General features: G+C 55.8%; 2 protein-coding genes across 2 annotated transcripts; one reads left to right on the forward strand and one right to left on the reverse strand.

Annotated features, from left to right (window-relative positions):
• TSPAN10 (tetraspanin 10) lies at positions 1 to 6,074 on the forward strand. The gene is made up of 3 exons (XM_008013251.3): positions 1 to 148; positions 2,307 to 2,944; positions 5,225 to 6,074. The coding sequence occupies exons 1-3, from the start codon at positions 113 to 115 to the stop codon at positions 5,616 to 5,618; spliced, it is 1,068 nt and encodes a 355-aa protein (XP_008011442.3). The 5' UTR covers positions 1 to 112; the 3' UTR covers positions 5,619 to 6,074.
• A 1,827-nt stretch (positions 6,075 to 7,901) lies between these two features.
• PDE6G (phosphodiesterase 6G) lies at positions 7,902 to 10,087 on the reverse strand. Its single transcript, XM_008013253.3, has 3 exons — positions 9,942 to 10,087; positions 8,593 to 8,633; positions 7,902 to 8,107 (listed from the first exon to the last, which is right to left on the reverse strand). The coding sequence occupies exons 1-3, from the start codon at positions 10,085 to 10,087 to the stop codon at positions 8,031 to 8,033; spliced, it is 264 nt and encodes an 87-aa protein (XP_008011444.2). The 3' UTR covers positions 7,902 to 8,030.
• Between the last annotated feature and the right edge of the window lie 10,643 nt (positions 10,088 to 20,730).

Raw genomic sequence — 20,730 nt, forward strand, 5'->3', positions numbered from 1 at the left:
TCATAGACCAGCCCAGGGCCACGGTCAGGACCAGCCCAGCAGCCCAGCCACAGAGGAGCCAGCGAACCTCTCCTGGCGCCTGTGCTGGGGGCTTTGTGTTCCAGCATCAAGGATGGAGGAAGGGGAGAGGAGCCCCTTACTGTCCGAGGTGAGCAGTGTCAAGTGGCCTTGCCCTGAGGCTGGAGATGTCCCCAGCCCTGAGGTCCCAAGGGAAGTCCCTGGGCTGGGTTCACACCCACCCCCGCCCCGGTGCCACCCCACACCTCGATGCTGAGATTGGGTTGGGGGGTGGTTCTAGGCAGCCCCCTCCCGCTTCCCCACTGCTACAGTTCTCTCAGCCCCATGCTGGCCTCTGGTCAAGGGGATCTGCCAGGTCTCCCTAAGGGCCTTGGGGGCAACCTTTGGCTCAGGGTGCAGGAGGGGGTGAAGGCAAACGTCCCTTGCAGCCAGCCTCCAACGGCTTCTGGCCTCCAGCAGCCCCAGTCTGGCCAACCAGGCACTGACAGCCTGTCCTTTTGCTTCAAGTGACTTGTTGAGGTCTTGGGGGTGATAAATAACCCTCCTCTGGGGCCGGGCACGGTGGCTCACCCCTGTAATCCCAGCACTCTGGAAGACTGAGGAGGGAGGATTGCATGAGCCCAGGAGTTCAGGACCAGCCTAGGCAATGTAGCGAGACCCTGTCTCTACAAAAAATGTTCTCTCTATATCTATTTTAGATGGAGTCTCGCTCTGTCACCAGGCTGGAGTACAGTGGCACAACCTTGGCTCACTGCAATGTCCACCTCCTGGGTTCAAGCAATTCACATGCTTCAGCCTCCAGAGTAGCTGGGATTACAGGCACACACCACCACACCCAGCTGATTTTTTTAGTAGAGACGGGTTTTTACCATGTTGGCCAGGATGGTCTCGATCTCCTGACCTCGTGATCCACCCGCCTTGGCCTCCTAAAGTGCTGGGATTACAGGCATGAGCCACCATGCCCGACCTACAAAAAATAATTTTAAAAAATTACCGGGACATGGTGGCAGTGCTTATAGTCCCAGCTACTCAGGAGGCTGAAGAGGACGGATGGCTTGAGCCCGGGAGTCTGAGGCTGCAATCAGCTTCTTCCTGGTGAAACTGGGTCGGGATGGGATCCTTGCCCAGCACACAGCCATGGCTTCTTTTTATTTTTATTTATTTATTTTTTTCAGATAGAGTCCTGCTCTGTCACCCATGCTGAAGTGCAGTTGTGCGATCTCTGCTCACGCAACCTCTGCCTCCTGGGTTCAAGCAATTCTCCTGCCTCAGCCTCCCGAGTAGCTGGGATTACAGGCGTGTGCCACTGCGCCCGGCTAATTTTTTTTTTTTTTTTTTTTAAGTAGAGATGAGGTTTCTCCGTGTTGGTCAGGCTGGTCTTGAATTCCTGACCTCAGGTGACCCACCCGCCTCAGTCTCCCAAAGTGTTGGGATTACAGGCGTGAGCCACAGTGTCCAGCCCAGCCATGGCTCCTTATTCTTCTTTTTAAAAAACCTCTGTTCCCGGCAGAACTGGGCACTTGCAGGGCTGCCTCTTTCCCCACAGAGAGAGACCAGCAGGCCTTTCCTGCAAGCCCTCAGATGGTCTCCCTGAGCTCCTGGGCACCCTCCTCCCTGTCCTGGGAGCCTGTTGGGCAGGGGACTGTCCTGTCCTTGGCAGCAGGGCTCAGTGCCATGTCCACACTCGGTGTGGGCTGTTGGTGGGGCTGAATGAAGGGGTGCTGGGATGTGAGGACTGGTTTCCGAGGGGAAGGGAAAGGGGAGCCATGTGGGCCAGCCCCTCTGGCTGGTGAGGAAGCCCCTTTACACAAGGTCCATGCTGCAGGCACATACAGACTGATCCAGACAGACACTGTTTCAAACGCTGGGGAAGCAGCCCTGCCTGTGCACTGCAGGAAAGCCAGGGTGGCCCTGACCCGGGGAGGCCGCAGCCACCCACACATAGGACCGGGAGAGAGTGGGTGTGTTCACTGAGCGCCACCCTGCCTGGTCTTCACCACAGCCTTTCAGGGTCTGCTCATCACCCTGTTCTAAAGGTGGGAGCCCACACACCAGTAGGCAGCAGAGTTGGGGCCCTCATGGTCTCTTCTGCTGCCCAGCCATGCAGGACGGCCCTGAGGGCCCCCTGCCCCTGGCTGTCCACATCTCTGAGCTCCAGTTCTGCCCTCCGCCATCCGGCATCCTCCCATCCCTTGAAGGCTCTGCCACTGAGCTCTTCCCTGACCCCTCACCAGTTGTCACAGAGTCTGGGTGACTGCGGCCTCACCCTGTTACTCTTCCCTCTGCAGGAAACTGCAGGCCAGAAGACCCTCTCTGTGCACAGTCCACCCACCGCAGGCTGTCTAGATCCAGTGCCCTGGGAGGACCAGGCGGACGCCTGGGGCTGCAGCTGCTGTCCCCCGGAGACCAAGCGCCAGGCCTTGAGGGGCACCCCCGGGAAAGGACCAGCCCCTTCCCTGTCCACAGGGAGCAGCTGTATCAAGTATCTGATCTTCTTCTCCAACTTCCTCTTCTCCCTGCTGGGGCTGCTGGCCCTGGCCATTGGGCTCTGGGGCCTGGCTGTCAAGGGGTCTCTGGGAAGTGATCTGCGGGGGCCCCTGCCCGCAGACCCCATGCTGGGGCTGGCACTGGGGGGGCTGGTAGTCAGCACAGTGAGCCTGGCTGGCTGCCTGGGCGCCCTCTGTGAGAACACCTGCCTGTTACGTGGCTTCTCCGGGGGCATCCTTGCCTTCCTGGTGCTTGAGGCCCTGGCGGGGGCCCTGGTGGTGGCCCTCTGGGGCCCGCTGCAAGACAGCCTGGAGCACACCCTGCGTGTAGCCATCGTTCACTACCAGGACGACGCAGACCTGCGCTTCCTTCTCGACCAAGTCCAGCTCGGGCTGAAGTGCTGCGGGGCTGCCTCCTACCAGGACTGGCAGCAGAACCTGTGAGTCTTGGAGTGGGCGAGGGACAGGCCTGCCACAGGATCCCAGAGGCCACACACCCTCGTGTGTGTACGCACAGTCACTCACATGTACACACTCAATTCGTGCATGCCCACATGCATGCACACGCATACCTACATGTACCCACATATCCACACTGACACGTCTCGTGCTCACAGGTTTCACACGTGTGGACACACACCTACACACTCCTCTACACTGACATGAACATGTTCTCATGTGCACACACAAAACAGCCTCACACTCAGGCACACACTCAAACTGAAACATGTTCATACACACACATGTCATGCGCACAAGGTACAGGGGTGCTTGCCTCTCCTTGTTCCTTGGGCTCAGGGCCCCAATCAGCCCTGCGGCCCCCACAGCCTCCAGTGTGTTTCTGTTCCCCTGCCAGGGCCAGGAAGACTACCCAGGATCTTAGTGGAGAAGCTGAACCCGCAGACTTAGAAAGTCATTTTTCTGCTGGGCACGATGGCTCACACCTGTAATCCCAGCACTTTGGGAGGCCAAGGCAGGCGGATCACCTGAGGTCAGGAGTTCAAGACCAGCCTGGCCAACATGGTGAAGCCCCCTCTCTACTAAAAACACAAAAATTAGCCAGGAGTGGTGGCAGGCACCTGTAATCCCAGCTACTCAGGAGGCTGAGGCAGGAGAATCACTTGAACCCAGGAGGTGGTGGTTGCAGCCAAAACCGCACCACTGCACTCCAGCATAGGCGACAGAGCGATTCTCCATCTCAAAAAAAAAAAAAAAAGGCCGGGCATGGTGACTCACACCTATAATCTCAGCACTTTGGGAGGCTGAGGCGGGCGGATCACGAGGTCAGGAGATTGGGACCATCCTGGCTAACACGGTGAAACCCCATCTCTACTAAAAAATATAAAAATTAGCTGGGCGTGGTGGTGGGTGCCTGTAGTCCTAGCTACTCGGGAGGCTGAGGCAGGAGAATGGCGTGAACCTGGGAGGCGGAGCTCGCAGTGAGCCAAGATCATGCCACTGCACTCCAGCCTGGGTGACAAAGCTAGACTCCGTCTCGAAAAAAAAAAAGAAAGAAAGAAAATGACTCTTAGATGAATTCCGGACATTATTCTGGAATCTGACTCCACAGTTTCCCTCCACTGTGAGTGTGATTAAACACTGTCCATTTAGGATCCAGTGCAGGATTTTCTTATGTTCTGCTTGAGAGTAGCTGTCTGTTTTCGTTTTTGTTTTTGTTTTTTGATGGAGTCTCGCTCTGTTGTCCAGGCTGGAGTGCAGTGGCTCGATCTCGGCTCACTGCAGGGAGGGTAGCTGTCTGTTTCATTAGCTATCCTCAGCGCATGCACACCCTGAGCAGCACGTACTCTCCATGCCACACCCAGGACAGAGGATATGCACTCTGTCCCCCAGGCCTTCTTGGTGCAGGTATCAGGGGCAGCTGAACACAACAGATGAAGTCATAGGCGACCCTGAAAACTGGCCATTGGGACCTAGCAGTGGCTAACAGGTGGGGTCCTTCCAGACTCTGCGAAGCACCACATAGGTTGCTTTTTGGCCACATGTGACTGGGTTGGTGGCAGCCCCCCTAGAGTGTCGTGATGCCACCTCTGCTGCTGGCCTCGACCCCCTCCCCTGCCTAAGTGGAAAACACTCTTCTAGAGTGGAGAGGGCATGAGGATGAGCCTGCGGGTCTGCTGGGCCTGCGTGCAGAGCCCCGGACACCAGTGGATGCCTAGGGCACCTGGGGACTGCCTGACCTGGGCTGTGATGAGATCAACACTCCCCAGCCACCCTGGGAGCTCCTCCCCTGCCCCTGCGTTCTGTCACTGCCGGGTACTGCCTCTCAAGCCCTTGCTCTTCCCAGTAAGACCTGTGGACCATTCCAGAAGCCTCTGCCAGAGTTTCATCCACCCTCCCCCGCTCCAACTCTACCTTCTCAATGAACTCAGCAGCCTCTGCGGAGGGAGGTCCTCTCATCAATGCTTGTCTGTTTCCCCTTCAACCGTCTCATTAAATATCCTCCTGCTAGTCAACACAGCCACCACCCCTACCTGCAAGTGCAGAGGACTGCCATGCACAGGGATACCCTATAGAGAGCCAGGTGCTGTGTGTGTCCGTGTGTGCAGGCGCGTGTGCGAATATGCGGATGTATGCACGTGTGTGCATGTGCCTGTGTGGCCATGGAAGGGTGAAGGTGGGTAGGCAACATTCGCTTCTGTGCCTGGTCCCAGAAGAGCGGGCCCTCCCCGCCAGAACTGACGCCTCCGTGCCCTTTGCAGGTACTTTAACTGCAGCTCCCCCGGGGTGCAGGCCTGCAGCCTTCCTGCCTCCTGCTGCATCGACCCCCGAGAAGATGGAGCCTCTGTCAACGACCAGTGCGGCTTCGGGGTCCTGGGCCTGGATGCGGACGCAGCTCAGAGAGTGGTGCACCTGGAGGGCTGCGGCCCGCCGCTCCGGCGGTGGCTGCGCGCAAACCTGGCGGCCTCGGGCGGCTACGCAATCGCGGTGGTGCTGCTGCAGGGCGCAGAGCTCCTGCTGGTCGCCCGGCTGCTCCGGGTACTCGCTGCCCGCAGGGGCGCGGCGTCGGGCCCCGGAGCGCGCGGGGAGGACCGCGCTGGCCCCCAGAGCCCCGGCCCCGGCGCCCCGCCGGCTGCCGACCCCGCCCGGGGCTGAGCGCATGCCCTGGAGTCCGAGGCTGCCACGCACAGGGATACAGGGGGCACCCCCGTCCGGCTAAAACGCGCTGCCTGCGCCGCCGCTGCCGTCTGATTTCGCTCGGGCTTCCGGAGACTTCGCCGTGGGACCTCCCTAGCTTGCCCACGCCGCGCGCTTTGCGTCCCCCACGCCAGCTCCCAACGGAGGGCGCCCGGCAAACCCACGGGGTTGGCGTGAGGAGCACGAGGGGCCGGAGGAAATCCTGGAGCTGACCCTCATCTCCGAACCCCCACTCCCACCCCAGCCGCACAGTTCCCACCTCCTGGCACCTCCCTCCCCTGGGGCCTCCACCCCTTCTGGGCTCGTGGTGGTGGAGCTAAGGTCCAGGCCTCTCCCTGCCGAGTGCATTTTTGAGGAGAGAGTAAATGTTTTATTGGGGTGTATCATTCACACAGTAAAGACACCAGTCTTCGAGGCAGCGTGGGGAATTCTTACCCATCTAAGCCTGTGAATCCACCACAGGTCGGAGCAGGGAGTTCCAGCCCCTGCCGGCGCGCTCAACCGCAAGTCAGCCCTGCTCTGACTTCATTGCCAGGGCCAGCGGGGCCTGTTTTGGGCTTTCACCGTAAGTGGAATCCCAGAGGGTCTGTCCAGAGTCAGATCTGGCCCTTTCCGTGAATGGACTGGTCCATATGAACAGGGGGCTACTGTGAGGGCGCCTGCTGCTGGGCCAGCTTGCAGAGCTCTTGCTTCCCCTGGATGTGGTGTCAGGAGTGGGATCTTGGTCACAAATGGGCATGTTTTGTTTTTGTTGTTTTGTTTTGAGACAGGGTCTCACTCTGTCACCTAGGCTGAAGTGCAGTGGTAGGGTCTCAGCTCACTGCAGCCTCTGCCTCCTTAGCTCAAGCAATCCTCCCACTTTAGCCTCCTGAGTAGCTAGAACTACAGGTGCCTGCCACCACGCCCAAATTTTTTTTTTTTTTGAGATGGAGTTTTGCTCTTGTTGCCCAGGCTGAAGTGCAATGGTGTGATCTTGGCTCACCACACCCTCTGCCTCCTGGTTCAAGCGATTCTCCTGCCTTAGCTTCCCAAGTAGCTGGGATTACAGGCATGAGCCACCATGCCTGGCTAATTTGTATTTTTAGTAGAGATGGTTCCTCCATGTTGGTCAGGCTGGTCTTGAACTCCTGAGCTCAAATGATCTGCCCACTTTGGCCTCCCAAAGTGCTGGGATTACAGGTGTGAGCCACAGTGCCCAGCCTCAGTATTGTTATTTTCAAATACAGACAGGGTCTTGCTATGTTGCCCAGGCTGGTCTTGAACTCCTGGGCTGCAGTGATCCTCCCACCTTGGTCTCCTAAAGTGCTGAGATTATAGGCATGAGCCACTATGCCCAGCTACAGCCAGTTTTAGTGGGCGCTGTCTAAGGACAAGCTGGCTGGGTGCTCTGGGGGAGTTGCTAGTGTCACTGTGCCTCAGTTTCTCTCTTGTGAGGTGGGAGTAGGAGCTCTAGCCTCACGGCATGTGGCATGAGCCATGTCCCATCTCACCTTCTCTGTGAGGCCTGCTCCAGCCACGTGCATGCTTCATCGACTGTGGCCCCTGGGTGTGCACCAAGGCCTTCTGCCTTGACCCAGCCATGGCCTGACATTGCGTGTCTCAGGGCCACCAGCAACGCTCAGTGAGGGTGTGAGCCCAAGGGCTGTCTTCCCGCTCAGTCAGGCCAGCCTCTCCTGCCCCACAGCCCACTGCCCACCCCTTCACCCATGTGCTCCTGCCCAAGCGACCCCACCACAGGCCCTGTCCCATGCACAAATATGCCACAGACAGGCGAGGGCACGCTAATTTTATTTTGAAATAGGGACTGCAAGGGTGGGCTGTATTGAGAAGGATGGCCCCCTGGTGTGATGAGTGTGGAGCCTCATCTGCTCACTGTACACGCTTGGAGACCTGCTACCCAGCGTTTCCAAACCAAGGGCACCCGCCTGGGAAAGGATGCAGAGAGGGGGAGCTTCTCTGCACCCCCATAGAGGCAGGACGGGGCTGGGGTGCAGAGGCACTCTGGGGAGACCCTGCCCTGGCTTTCCAGCTGGGAGGAGGGGATGACCTGGGGTCCAGCAGGCTCCCGGGCTGGGGTCCACTTCCCGTTCTCCCTGGGAGGGGAGACTCGCCAAGCCTCTCTGCGGGCAGGACTGAGGGGTGGGCCCAGTGTTGAGCAGGGCCTGGCCAGCCCCTGAGGGGGCGTCCTGGAGGGAGGTGGTGGGCTCCTGGTGACTGGTATTAATATGTAGGGGGGGACCTGAGGTCACAATCCCACACTGGTGTCCAGGTGCCATCTGGGCTAGGGAGACTTCTCAACAGGAATCCTGAGCAGGGTTTAGAGCAGAGAGGGCAGGAGGGGGAGGGTCTGGACCTCAGCAGGGCCTGGTGCTAGATGATGCCATATTGGGCCAGCTCGTGCAGCTCCAGGTGGTTGAAGGCCTCCCAAGGGCAGATGACCGTGATGTCTGTGGGAGAAAGGGGCCTGGATCAGAGAGGATCCCATGGCCCAGGGACCCCCACCCCTGTGGCCCTGTTTCCCACAGCCCAGGTGTAGCCCTACAGTGTGCTGAGTGGGGGCGTGCAGACCCTGGCGTGGGGCCCTCCTCTGGGGACACACTGGCTGTAGGGGAAGGAGGGTGCGGCAGGTCCAGGGGAGGGAACCAGAGGAGGGTGGGGCTTGCTGAAGGGGTGGAGGCAGCAAGGGGTTCTGTTCTTTCCCAGACCCCTCCCCTCACCTGGTGCAAGTGTCCCAAATGGGAACAGCCTCACCTTCCAGATCCAGTGGATCTGGTGCTCAGTGTTGGGGGAAGAAGTGATGGACAGGCTGGGGGTCTCTAAGTGAAAAGCAGGGGAGGTGGGGGCTGAAGTGGGCTGCACTGGGCCCTGGGCGTGCTCAGTGTGCCTGGGGGGACCTGGGCAGACCTCAGGTTGGCACTGGCAGCCGTCGTACCTGTTCCCAGGCCTTCCATTCCAGGGATGTCATCCCCAAACCTGCAAGGACAGAGCAGTCAGGGACATGGCGGGGCCCAGCCCTGGCTCAGTCAGCCTGAGGCCTGAGGTCATCTCTAGCCTTCCTAGGAGATGAGGCGTTTGTCTGGGAGCCCAGTGGGCAGAGACCCGCCTCCTCCCCAACCTCCTGAGGCTTGGTGGGCCTGAGGGGGCGTCCTTCACAGACCCACGGTGAGTCTGCTACCCCGAGCATCATGGGGCTGAGGCCCAGAAAAGGAGGTGCAAGCCCCAGGGTGCTGGGCAGGTGCGTGCCCTGAGGGAGTACAGAGGGGGTGCGTGGTTAGTGTATGGTTTGAGTGTAGATTTGTGAAGGTGGCTTGTCTGTGAGTGTGCCTCACGTGTGCACATGTGGTGGTATGAGCATGTTTGTGCACACGTAAGAGTGTCATGTCTGTGTGTGCACACACGTGTAAGTGGACACTCCTCAGTGCATTGTGCCGTGGCTGTCCCTGGGTGGCAGTGGCTGTATTTTTTTTTTTTTTTTTTGAGACAGAGTCTCACTCTGCCGCCCAGGCTGGAGTGCAGTGGTGTGATCTCAGCTCACTGCAAGCTCCACCTCCTGGGTTCACACCATTCTCCTTCCTCAGCCTACCGAATAGCTGGGACTACAGGCGCCCGCCACCAGGCCCGGCTAATTTTTTGTATTTTTTAGTAGAGATGGCGTTTCACCGTGTTAGCCAGGATGGTCTCGATCTCCTGACCTCGTGATCTGCCCACCTCAGCCTCCCAAAGTGCTGGGATTACAGGCGTGAGCCACTGCGCCTGGTGGTTTTGTTTTTTTGAGACGGAGTTTTGTTCTTTTTGCCCAGGCTGGAGTGCAATGGTGTGATCTCAGCTCACCGCAACCTCTGCCTCCCGGATTCAAGCAATTCTCCTGCCTCAGCCTCCCGAGTAGCTGGGATTACAGGCGTGCACCACCACACCTGGCTAAATTTGCATTTTTAGTAGAGACAGGGTTTCACCATGTTTGTCAAGCTGGTCTCAAACTTGCGACCTCAGGTGATCTGCCCGCCTGAGCCTCCCAAAGTGCTGGGATTACACATATGAGCCACGGCGCCTGGCCGGCAGTGGCTATATTTTCAAGCATGGTTGGCAGTAGCATCTGGAGCAGATGACAGGAGCCCCCAGTTCCCCTTCCCCCTCCTCCATCCCTGCTCAGGCCCTCAGGCACCGCCCTACCTACCCCAGCTGTGAGGCTGGGATCACTCACCCAGTAAAGTGGCCCAAGGCCCTGCCGTGCCTCCCCTTCCTGTGCAGCTTTCAGAGGCCCCATCCCCCAACTCTGCTTACCCTTGGACGCCTTTCTTTGGGGGCTTGCTCTTGAACTGCCTGGTTTGTCGCTGCTTAAATTTAGGGGGTCCTTTCCTGGGGGTGACAGGTCCCCCGACCACCCTGGTGGCTGACCGGAACTCAGCCTTGGGCGGCTCCAGGTTCATGGCGAGGCTGATGGAGACACCGTGGCAACCCTGGCTCCTGGACTCCCTCCTGCTGCAATCTGGGGACAGACCGGGCCCGGGTGTCAGTCAGCCCTCCTGCTTCCAACCCTTGTGGGGGTCTCAACCCACCGGTGGAGGGGCTGAGACCCAGCCCCGCCAGCCCCACCGTCATCCAGACGACAGCCCCTGCAATCTGCCCTGGGGCAGCTAGCCTGCCAGCCCTGCTCAGGCCGCCCACCGCCCACTGGCGCACTCCTATTCCCCTTGCCTAGTGGATGCCCCCCAGCAACGCTGGCCACACACAGCTCCGGCCTCTCCCCTGCATCCTGGCCTCCCTCGACCCACCTCACAATCCACAGCAAACCTAGCCTCCCAGCCTGGGGCAGGTCCTGAGCCTGGAGTCCTCACCACCTCCCTGTGGGTGAGCACTGACAACCTCCTGCCCCTTCCCCCACATTCCCCACCCCAGGGGAGCGTGACTGGGGAGCATTCAACTGTTATTCTTTGTTTGTTTGTTTGTTTGTTTGTTTGTTTTTTGAGACGGAGTCTGGCTCTGTCGCCCAGGGTGGAGTGCAGTGGCCGGATCTCAGCTCACTGCAAGCTCCGCCTCCCGGGTTTACGCCATTCTCCTGCCTCAGCCTCCCGAGTAGCTGGGACTACAGGCGCCGCCACCACGCCCGGCTAGTTTTTTTTTTTTGTATTTTTTAGTAGAGACGGGGTTTCACCGTGTTAGCCAGGATGGTCTCGATCTCCTGACCTCGTGATCCGCCCGTCTCGGCCTCCCAAAGTGCTGGGATTACAGGCTTGAGCCACCGCGCCCGGCCGTTTGTTTGTTTTTTAAGACAGAGTTTTGCTCTTGTCGCCTGGGCTGGAGTGCAGTGGCACGATCTTGGCTCACTACAACCTCCGCCTCCCGGGTTGAAGTGATTCTCCTGCCTTAGCCTCCCGAGCAGTTGGGATTACAGGTGCCTGCCACCACGCCTGGCTAATTTTTGCATTTTTGCATTTTTAGTAGAGACGGGGTTTCACCATGTTGACCAGGGTGGTCTCAAACTCCTGACCTCGTGATCCACCCGCCTCAGCCTTCCAAAGTGCTGGTATTACAGGCGTGAGCCACCGCACCTGGCCCAGCTGCTACTCTGTTGAAAGTCCTCTGGGGCTCCTGCTGGGACTGGGATGAGACCCAAGTAGCCCCTCCCCTGCCTGCCCGGCCCTGCAGATGAGCCTCGAATGGCCCTTCCTGATGGTTAGTGGGGTGGGCTCCCTCCATCTCAGGTCCCCGCTCAGGGAGGCCTCCCCTGAACTGCCACCCGCAACCCCTGTGTCCTCAGGTTCTGATTTGCTTCTTCTCATCACGCGTCGTGTTAGCCCTCATTCTGGGCTGGTGGGCGTCTCCCCGGGCCGTTGCCCTCTGATTCTTATTGATGGGTTTATTGCTTTCTGCCTCTTGTCTGCGCTTTGCGGTTGGGGTGCTGTCAGTTCCCTTCACCCACTCATGGAGGGATCCCTGAGCCCCTCGGCACCATGACAGGCACTCCGCAGTGCTGATGGAAAATCACCCACAAAATGGGGGGCAGGGTTGCCGGGCAGGGTGACCCTGGGAAAGGGGCCTGTCTCAGAGACTCGGGGCTGAAGTCCTGTGTCTCCCAACCCCACTTCACAGAGGCACAAGCTGAGGCTCAGGGAGGGAGGGTGCTGGGCGTCTGTCTCCCCTCCTGGGGAATCCCCAGGCCCTCTGTTCCTGGAGCCAGCTTGGGGAGCAGGGTCACCTGCCTGGCACGGTGTGGCTGAGTGGCCTCGGCTGCTCTGGACAAGGCCAGTGTCCTTGCACCACTGCACAGGGTGACCTCTCCTCCTCCTCTCCCTAGAGCCTCTCCCCAGATGCCCTAAGCCCCAGTGACCTGGGCCAAGGGCAGTTCAGCTTCCCCTAAGCCTATTAACAGCAGAGGGGGATTCCTAATCTCCCGGCGAGCTGCTGCCAGACGCACATGCTGCCAGAAGGTTCTGGAAGGAGGCACATGACAGACAGGAGGGGCTGCTTGCCCGCACTCGATGCCCCAGGGACCACCTCTTAGGGTCCCCTTTCCTGCCCCTGGTCTTTTTCGCTGGGATTCCTGACTACAGCCCTGGGCTACCACCAGTTGTTTGCCAAGCTTCAGGCATGGGAGCAACCAGAAAGCAAGGGCAGGTGGCCCATTCCCGGGAGGAGGGCTCTGCAAGGGGTGCTGGGCACCTGAGATTGGGGTAGACCCTGCTATGGCGCCTTCCCTCAGTAAGGTTCAGCCTCTGTCCCCGGGACCGGGACCAGCACCAGCCTGCGTAAAACCAAGACTCAGGAGCCTGGTGGTCCCAGCTGCTCAGATCCCACGGCACCCAATCCTCATATCCTAGACAGCACAGGCCCCATGCAGCTGCTTCCCCAGGCCCAGGACATGGGCTGTCCTGGGCAGCTCTCGGCGCTGATGGAGCTCCAACCATCAGATGCCATCCATGTGGAAACCACTGCCTGCACTGCCTGGGCCCGCCCCAGCCTGTGACTGGCATCCACTCAGGTCAGCTGAGCCCATGTGGCCTGAGGTTCCCAGACCATCACTGGCCTGGGGATGGCAGCAGCACTGGTTACCATGGGGGAGCAGAGGAGGCGGTTGGCTGGGAGTCCTCTCTGAATAACAGGGTGGTGGGTAGGCTTCTGCAGAGCCGGACCTCAGCCATGGTGGTAAAAGCCTGTCAGCTCCCTGCCCTGTGGGCGATGGGCAGACCCCCACTGACTTCCTGGGGGAGGTGGCTGCGAGGAAAGACAGCGAGGTTGGCCACTACTCACCAAATGCAGGGCAGGTCTCAGGGGTCCATGCTATGAGTGCCGGGCCTTCCTCCGCAGGGTGCCAGCCCCGGGCATTTATCTTGCTGCTTCGTGAGCTGATTAGGCGTCTCAGTGTCACGCTAATGAGATTGTTGGGCCCCAAGGGGGGACACAACCACCAAAGTTTCTGGGGATGGGGAGGAGGGGCTCAGGTGCCGTCAAGGGCTCCAAGGAAGGGCACCCAGCAGATGGGGCCGGGACAGGGCGAGAAGTGTGACCCTGAACAGCCAGGCTCCTGCAGCTGCCCATCTTCCAGATGGAAGCACCCACAGTGGCCGCTGTCTGGGGCCTCCTCACTGCCTTTCCTGACCCTGCCTGACCTCTGAAGAGCCCACCTTCGTGGTCCCCAAAGCCCTCTGCAGCCTGGCCCTCACCCACTGCTGTGGCCTCACATCTCGCCCCTCCCACCCCAAGGCCTTTGCACCTGCTGCTCCTGAAACCAAACAAGGACCCCTCTTAGGGGCCTGTGGGTCTCCCCCAGCACAGAAGCAAGGACAATGTTGAGTTCCTTCAAGGGCAATCCAGGCCCCCAGCCATCCCTGAGAAGCAAATGAGCAGCCAATCCTCAGGAAGGCCACGGGAGCTTCAGACAACAGATGGAAGCCAGAGTCCCGAGAGTCTCCATGGACGCGAACCACGCCATCTTAGCGGGTGCCCCTTAGTTGTTTTCCAGAGTCTCCATGGACGCGAACCATGCCATCTTAGCGGGTGCCCCTTAGTTGTTTTCCAGAAACTGGGACTCCCACCAAAGGGGTGTGCTGGCACACAGACCTCAGATGAGCAGGAGCTGAGGACTGGCCTCTGACAGCCCTTCTCTTACCTACATTTCTTCCTGAGGGGCCTGGAAGAGGCCATGCCCAAAACCCAGAGCTAACATTCTTTCCTGCGGATCCCAAAGTTTTAGACAAAGCTTTGCCTCCACACCAAATCAGAAAACTTTGAATCCACCTATGACTCGTGGGCCCCAACTTCAAGATCTCCTTGCTATTTATGCCAAAACCAGTGTACAGCCTCTGTGTACTGATTCATGACTTTGCCTGTGACCTCTGCCTCTGCACCTTTAAAAACCCGTAACTCAGGCTGGCCACGGTGGCTCATGCCTGTAATCCCAGCATTTTGGGAGGCTGAGGTGGGCGGATCACGAGGTCAGAAGATCTAGACCATCCTGGCTAACATGGTAAAACCCTGACTCTACTAGAAACACAAAAAAATTAGCCAGGTGTGGTGGCGGGCACCTGTAGTCCCAGCTACTCGGGAGGCTGAGGCAGGAGAATGGCGTGAACCTGGGAGGCAGAGTTTGCAGTGAGCTGAGATCATGCCACTGCACTCAAGTCTGGGTGACAGAGTGAAACTCCATCTCAAAATAAATAAATAAATAAATAAATAAATAAAAACCCATAACTCGGCCGGGAGCAGTGGCTCTCAAACAGCGCTTTGGGAGGCTGAGATGGGAGGATCACTTGAGGCCAGGAGTTCAGGACCAGCCTGGACAACATAGTGAGATCCCTATCTCTACAAAAAATAGAAAAATTAGCTGGGTGCAGTGACTCACTTCCTATTTAATTTATTTATATTATTTTTGAGACAGTCTCGCTCTGTTGCCCAGGCTGGAGTGCAGCAGTATGATCTCGGCTCGCTGCAACCTCCACCTCCTGGGTTCAAGCAATTCTCCTGCCTCAGCCTCCTGAGTAGTTGGGATTACAGGTGGGTGCCACCACACCTGGTTAATTTTTTATATTTTTAGTAGAGACGGGGTTTCACCATGTTAGCCAGGATGGTTTCAATCTTCTGACTTCGTGATCTGCCTGCCTCGGCCTCCCAAAGTGCTGGGATTACAGATGTGAGCCACCGTGCCCGGCCACAGTGGCTCACTTCTATAGACCCAGCTACTTGGGAGGCTGAGGCAGGAGGATCCCTTGAGCCTAGGAGCTTGAGGCTGCAGTGAGCCATGGTCAAACCACTCCAGCCTGGGGGACAGAGCAAGACTCCATCTCTGAAGAAATACGAAAATTTTGAAAAATTAAAAACAAAACCTGGCCGGGCACAGTGGCTCACGCCTGTAACCCCAGCACTTTGGGAGGCCGAGGCAGGCGGATTACTTGAGATCAGGAGTTCAAGACCAGCCTGTCCAACATGGTGAAACCCCATCTCTACTAAAAATACAAAAATTAGCTGGGCGTGGTGGCGTGTGCCTGTAGTCCCAGCTACTCAGGAGGCTGAGGCAGGAGAATCGCTTGAACCCAGGAGGCAGAGGTTGCAGTGAGCCGAGGTCGCACCACTGCACTCCAGCCTGGGCAACAGTGAGACTCCGTCTCAAAAAATAATAATACAAATATAAACAGTAAAATAAAATAAAATGTATGAGCACTCCTTTCTTGGTATCATGTATCATGGACAACATACAAACACATGAAAATACATAAAGCTCCAAACAGACCTAAACAAAGACCCTATAGCCTTGATTTTAAAACTCTAGCCATGAGACTGGCAAAAATCGCTAGTCCAGAAAGGACAGCTGGATTCAAGTTATGCCGCAATAAATGGAATAAGTCAAAAACTTCTTATCCCACATGATTCAATCCCTCACTCATCCCCAGAGGAAACAAGATTGCAATCCCTTTTTTTTTTTTTTTTTTTTGAGACAGGATCTGGCTCTGTCACCCAGGCTGGAGTGCAGTAGTGAAACATTGGTGGTTGCAGGAATTCAAGGTTGCAGAGAGCTATTATTGTACCACTGCACTCTAACCTGGGTGACAGAGTGAGACCTCAACTCTAAAATAGTAAAATAGGCCAGGCATGGTGGCTCATCCCTGTACTTTTGGAGGCCAAGGGGGGTGGACCACCTGAGGTCAGGAGTTTGAGACCGCCCTGGTCAATATGGTGAAACTCCGTCTCTACTAAAACTACAAAAATTAGCTGGGCATGGTGGCGTGCGCCTGTAGTCCCAGCTACTCAGGAGGCTGAGACAGGAGAATTGCTTGAACCCAGGAGGCGGAGGTTGCAGTGGGCTGAGATCACGCCCCTGCATTCCAGCCAGCAGCCTGGACAACAGAGTGAGACTCTGTCTCAAAAAAAAAAAAAAAAAAAAAGTGAATTACATGGGAATGGGAATAAACTAATAAATGACTATAGTAAATATTTTTGACTTTTTGTTTGAAATATTACTGATTTTCTTTTTGTTTTCCAGAATCAAGACTGTTTCTTTCTCCCTTTCTTTCTCTCTTTCTCTTTCTTTTTTTTCTTCCTTCCTTGCTTCCTTCCTTCCTCTCCTTTCTCTCTCTCTTTCTGTCTCTCTCTCTCTCTCTCTCTCTCTCTCTCTCTCTTTCTTTGAGACAGTCTCACACTGGTTGTTTGGCTGGAGTGCAGTGGTGCGATCCAAATCACTGCAAATTTTGCCCCCTGGGCTCAAGCGATTCTCTTGCTTTAGCCTCCCAAGTAGCTGGGATTACAGGTGTGTGCCCGCCACCACACCCGGCTACTTTTTTTTGTATTTTTAGTAAAGACAGGGTTTCACCATGTTGGCCAGACTGGTCTTGAACTCCTGACCTCGTGATCTACCCGCCTCAGCCTCCCAAAGTGGAATTACAGGCATGAGCCACTATGCTCCGCCTCTTTTTGGTATTTTTTTTTGTATTTTTAGTAGAGAGGTGGTTTCACCATGTTGGCCAGGCTGAACTCTGGACCTTGAACTCTGGACCTTGTGATCCACCCTCCTCGGCCTCCCAAAGTGCTGGGATTACAGGTGTGAGCCACCATGCCCCTATGTCTTTTTCTTTTTGAGACAGAATTTCACTCAGTCACCTAGGCTGGAGGACAGTGGCACGATCTTGGTTCACTGCAACCTCTGTGTTCTGGGTTTAAGCAATTATCCTGCCTCAGCCTCCAGAGTAGCTGGGATTGCGGACACAAGCCACCATGCCAGGCTAATTTCTGTATTTTTAGTAGAGACAGGGTTTCACTATGTTGGCGAGGCTGGTCTCGAACTCCTGACCGTAGGTCATCTGCCTGCCTCAGCCTCCCAGAGTGCTGGGATTACAGGCGTGAGCCACTGCACCTGGCCAACAGGCTACTTTTATTACATAGTAAAGTGAATACCAGAACTACAAAGGCAGGAGGTGTAAGTCTGACTTTTTATTGGGAAGGGAGCTTGCTGAGTTAAAGAGCAGCAAATGAAGCATGAGTAAGGAGACTCCTTGTCACCACAGATAGACATGAGCCTGTAAGATGTGACATAGAAGGCGTTTCAATTTGTGATCCCAGCCCAGAGGTGACAAGTGCTTTTCCATTCAATCTAATACATCTGATTCCTTTTTTTTTTTTCCGAGACGGAGTCTCGCTCTGTCGCCCAGGCTGGAGTGCAGTGGCCGGATCTCAGCTCACTGCAAGCTCCGCCTCCCGGGTTCATGCCGTTCTCCTGCCTCAGCCTCCCGAGTAGCTGGGACTACAGGCGCCCGCCACCGCGCCCGGCTAATTTTTTGTATTTTTTAGTAGAGACGGGGTTTCACCGTGTTAGCCAGGATGGTCTCGATCTCCTGACCTCGTGATCCGCCCGTCTCGGCCTCCCAAAGTGCTGGGATTACAGGCTTGAGCCACCGCGCCCGGCCCTGCCAGGATTAGATCATCCTGGCTAATATGGTGAAACCTCATCTCTCGTAAAAATACAAAAATTAGCCGGGCATGATGGTGGGCACCTGTAGTCCAAGCTACACGGGAGGCTGAGGCAGGAGAATCACTTGAACCCGGGAGGTGGAGGTTGCAGTGAGCCGAGATGGCGCCACTGCACTCCAGCCTGGGCAACAGTGAGACTCCGTCTCAAAAAGTAATAACAATAATAATAAAATAAAAAAACTAAATGGTGATGTGGAACACTCTTTTAATTGTCATTCACCACATTTTCATATCTTCACAGTGATGCAAAACACAGTCACTTGCAGAACTGGTTCCGATTACTTAAATACCAGGTATAATATTAGTCCTTTATGTAATTGTTTGGAAGTTACTTATGTTTACATGAAATGAAACTATTAGGCCAGGCACGCTGGCTCATGCCTGTAATCCCAGAACTTGTGGAGGCTAAGGTAGGCGGATCACCTGAGGCTGGGAGTTTGAGACTAGCCTGACAAACACGGAGAAGACCTGTCTCCACTAAAAATACAAAATTGGCCAGACATGGTGGCGCATGCTTGTAATCACAGCTACTCGGGAGGCTAAGGGAGGAGAATTGCTTGAACCCAGGAGGTGGAGGTTGCAGTGAGCCAAGATCGTGCCATTGCACTCCAGCCTGGGCAACAAGAGGGAAATGCCATCTCAAAAAAAAAAAAGAAAAGAAACAAAACGAGACTATTCAGCCGGGCATGGTGGCTCACACCTGTAATCCCAGCACTTTGGGAGGCTGAGGCAGGTGGACCAGCTGAGGTCAAGAGTTCGAGACCAGCTTGGCCAACATGGCAAAACCCTGTCTCTACTAAAACTACAAAAATTAGCCAGGTGTGGTGGTGGGCGCCTGTAATCCCAGCTACTCGGGAGGCTGAGGCAGGAGAATCGCTTGAACCTGGGTGGCAGAGGTTGCAATGAGCCAAGATAGCGCCACTGCACTCCAGCCTGGGGGACAGAGTGAGACTCTGTCTCAAAAAAAAAAAAAAAAGAAAAGAAAAAAGGCCGGGCATGGTGGCAGGTGCCTGTAATCCTAGCTAGTCGGGAGGCTGAGGCAGGCATGGTGGCAGGTGCCTGTAATCCTAGCTAGTCGGGAGGCTGAGGCAGGAGAATCACTTAAACCCGGGAGGTAGAGGTTGCAGTGAGCTGAGATAGCACCACTGCATTCCAACCTGGGTGACAGGGTGAGACTCCGTCTTAAAAAAAAGGAAAATCTTTAAATCTACCTATGACCTAGAAGCCCCCTCCCTTCCAGTTGTCCCTCCTTTCCTGACCAAACCAATGTACATCTGATAGGTATTGACTGATGTATTGTGTCTCCCTAAAGAGTATAAAAGCAACATGTGACCACATTGGGCACATGTTGCCAGGACCTCCTGAGGCTGTGTCATGGGCACGTCCTAAATCTTGGCAAAATAACCTTTCTAAACTTATTGACCACTAAAGAACTCATCCCTGGAACCAAAACCTGCCTGTTTCCCAAAAACTATTGAAATAAAAAACAAATAAATTGGCCGTGCGTGGTAGCTCACACCTGTAATCCCAGAACTTTGGGAGGCTGAGGTGGGCAGATGACTCGAGGTCAGGAGTTTGAGACCAGACTGACCAACGTGGCAAAACCACATCTCTACTGAAAATACAAAACAGCCAGATGCGGTGGGGCGTGCCTATAGTCCCAGCTCCTTGGGAGACTGAGGCAGGAGAATCGCTTGAACCAAGGAGGTGGAGGTTGTGGTGAGCTGAGATCATGCCACTGCACTGCAGCCTGGGCCACAGAACAAAACTTCGTCTCAAATAAATAAATAAATAAATTGATTGAGGCCTGTCTCGGATACTTTTGGTTCATAGCTCTCACCAACTAAACAACTCATGAAAACTAAGCAGTTGGCCAGGCACAGTGGCTCACACCTGCAATCCCAGCACTTTGCGAGGCCAAGGAAAGTGGATTACCTGAGCCCAGGAGTTCAAGAGCAGCTGGGTGACGTGGTGAAACCCCATCTCTAGTAAAAATTCAAAAAATTAGCTAGATGTGGTGGTGTGCGCTTGTAGTCCCAGCTACTTGTGTGGCTGAGACAAGAGAATCGCTTGAACCCGGGAGGCGGAGGCTGCAGAACTAAGCAGTCCACGGACACCAAAAACATGTACCTGGGTCTTTGGGCGACTTGGTGGGGAGTGGCATCCCGTGAGCACAGGATGAGGAATCTTACTTCGGGAATTCTTGCTGAGAAAAGTGTGTCAGCAACGCAGCCCAGCAGAGAGGAATTCATTCACTGGCTCAGGTTGTCTTAGATAATAGGGTAGCCTTAGATTACATCTTAGCTGAGCAGGGAGGAACATACAAGGTTGCCAATCCCACATCCTGTACTTACACAAATGTATCTGCAAAGATTAAAAACTCATCTAGGCGAAATTAGAGAACAGGTCACTTGGTTAAGGCAGGTTTCCCTGACTGTCACTGAGGACTGTTTTCCTTCCTTGTTTTCCTAGATTTCTTATTTTTGGGTTTTTCTTTGTTGTTGTTGGGACAGAGTCTCGCTTTGTCGCCCAGGCTGGAGTGCAGTGGCCAGATCTCAGCTCACTGCAAGCTCCGCCTCCCGGGTTTACGCCATTCTCCTGCCTCAGCCTCTGGAGTAGCCGGGACTACAGGCGCCTGCCACCGCGCCCGGCTAGTTTTTTGTATTTTTTAGTAGAGACGGGGTTTCACCATCTTAGCCAGGATGGTCTCGATCTCTTGACCTCGTGATCCGCCTGTCTCGGCCTCCCAAAATGCAGGGATTACAGGCTTGAGTTTTTTTTTTTTTTTGAGATGGAGTCTGTCACCCAGGCTGGAGTGCAGTGGTGCAATCTCAGCTCACTACAAGCTCCGCCTCCCGGGTTCACACCATTCTCCTGCCTAGGCGCCCACCACCACGCCCGGCTAATTTTTGAATTTTTAGTAGACAGGGTTTCACCATATTAGCCAGGATGGTCTCGATCTCCTGACCTCGTGATCTGCCCGCCTCAGCCTCCCAAAGTGCTGGGATTACAGGTGTGAGTTACCGTGCCTGGCTGGTTTTTTTTTTTTGGAGACGGAGTCTCGCTCTGTCACCCAGGCTGGAGTACAGTGGTGCAATCTCAGCTGACTGCAACC

The sequence above is a fragment of the Chlorocebus sabaeus genome, chromosome 16, assembly GCF_047675955.1.
Source record: "Chlorocebus sabaeus isolate Y175 chromosome 16, mChlSab1.0.hap1, whole genome shotgun sequence".
Classification (NCBI taxonomy): Eukaryota; Metazoa; Chordata; class Mammalia; order Primates; family Cercopithecidae; genus Chlorocebus; species Chlorocebus sabaeus.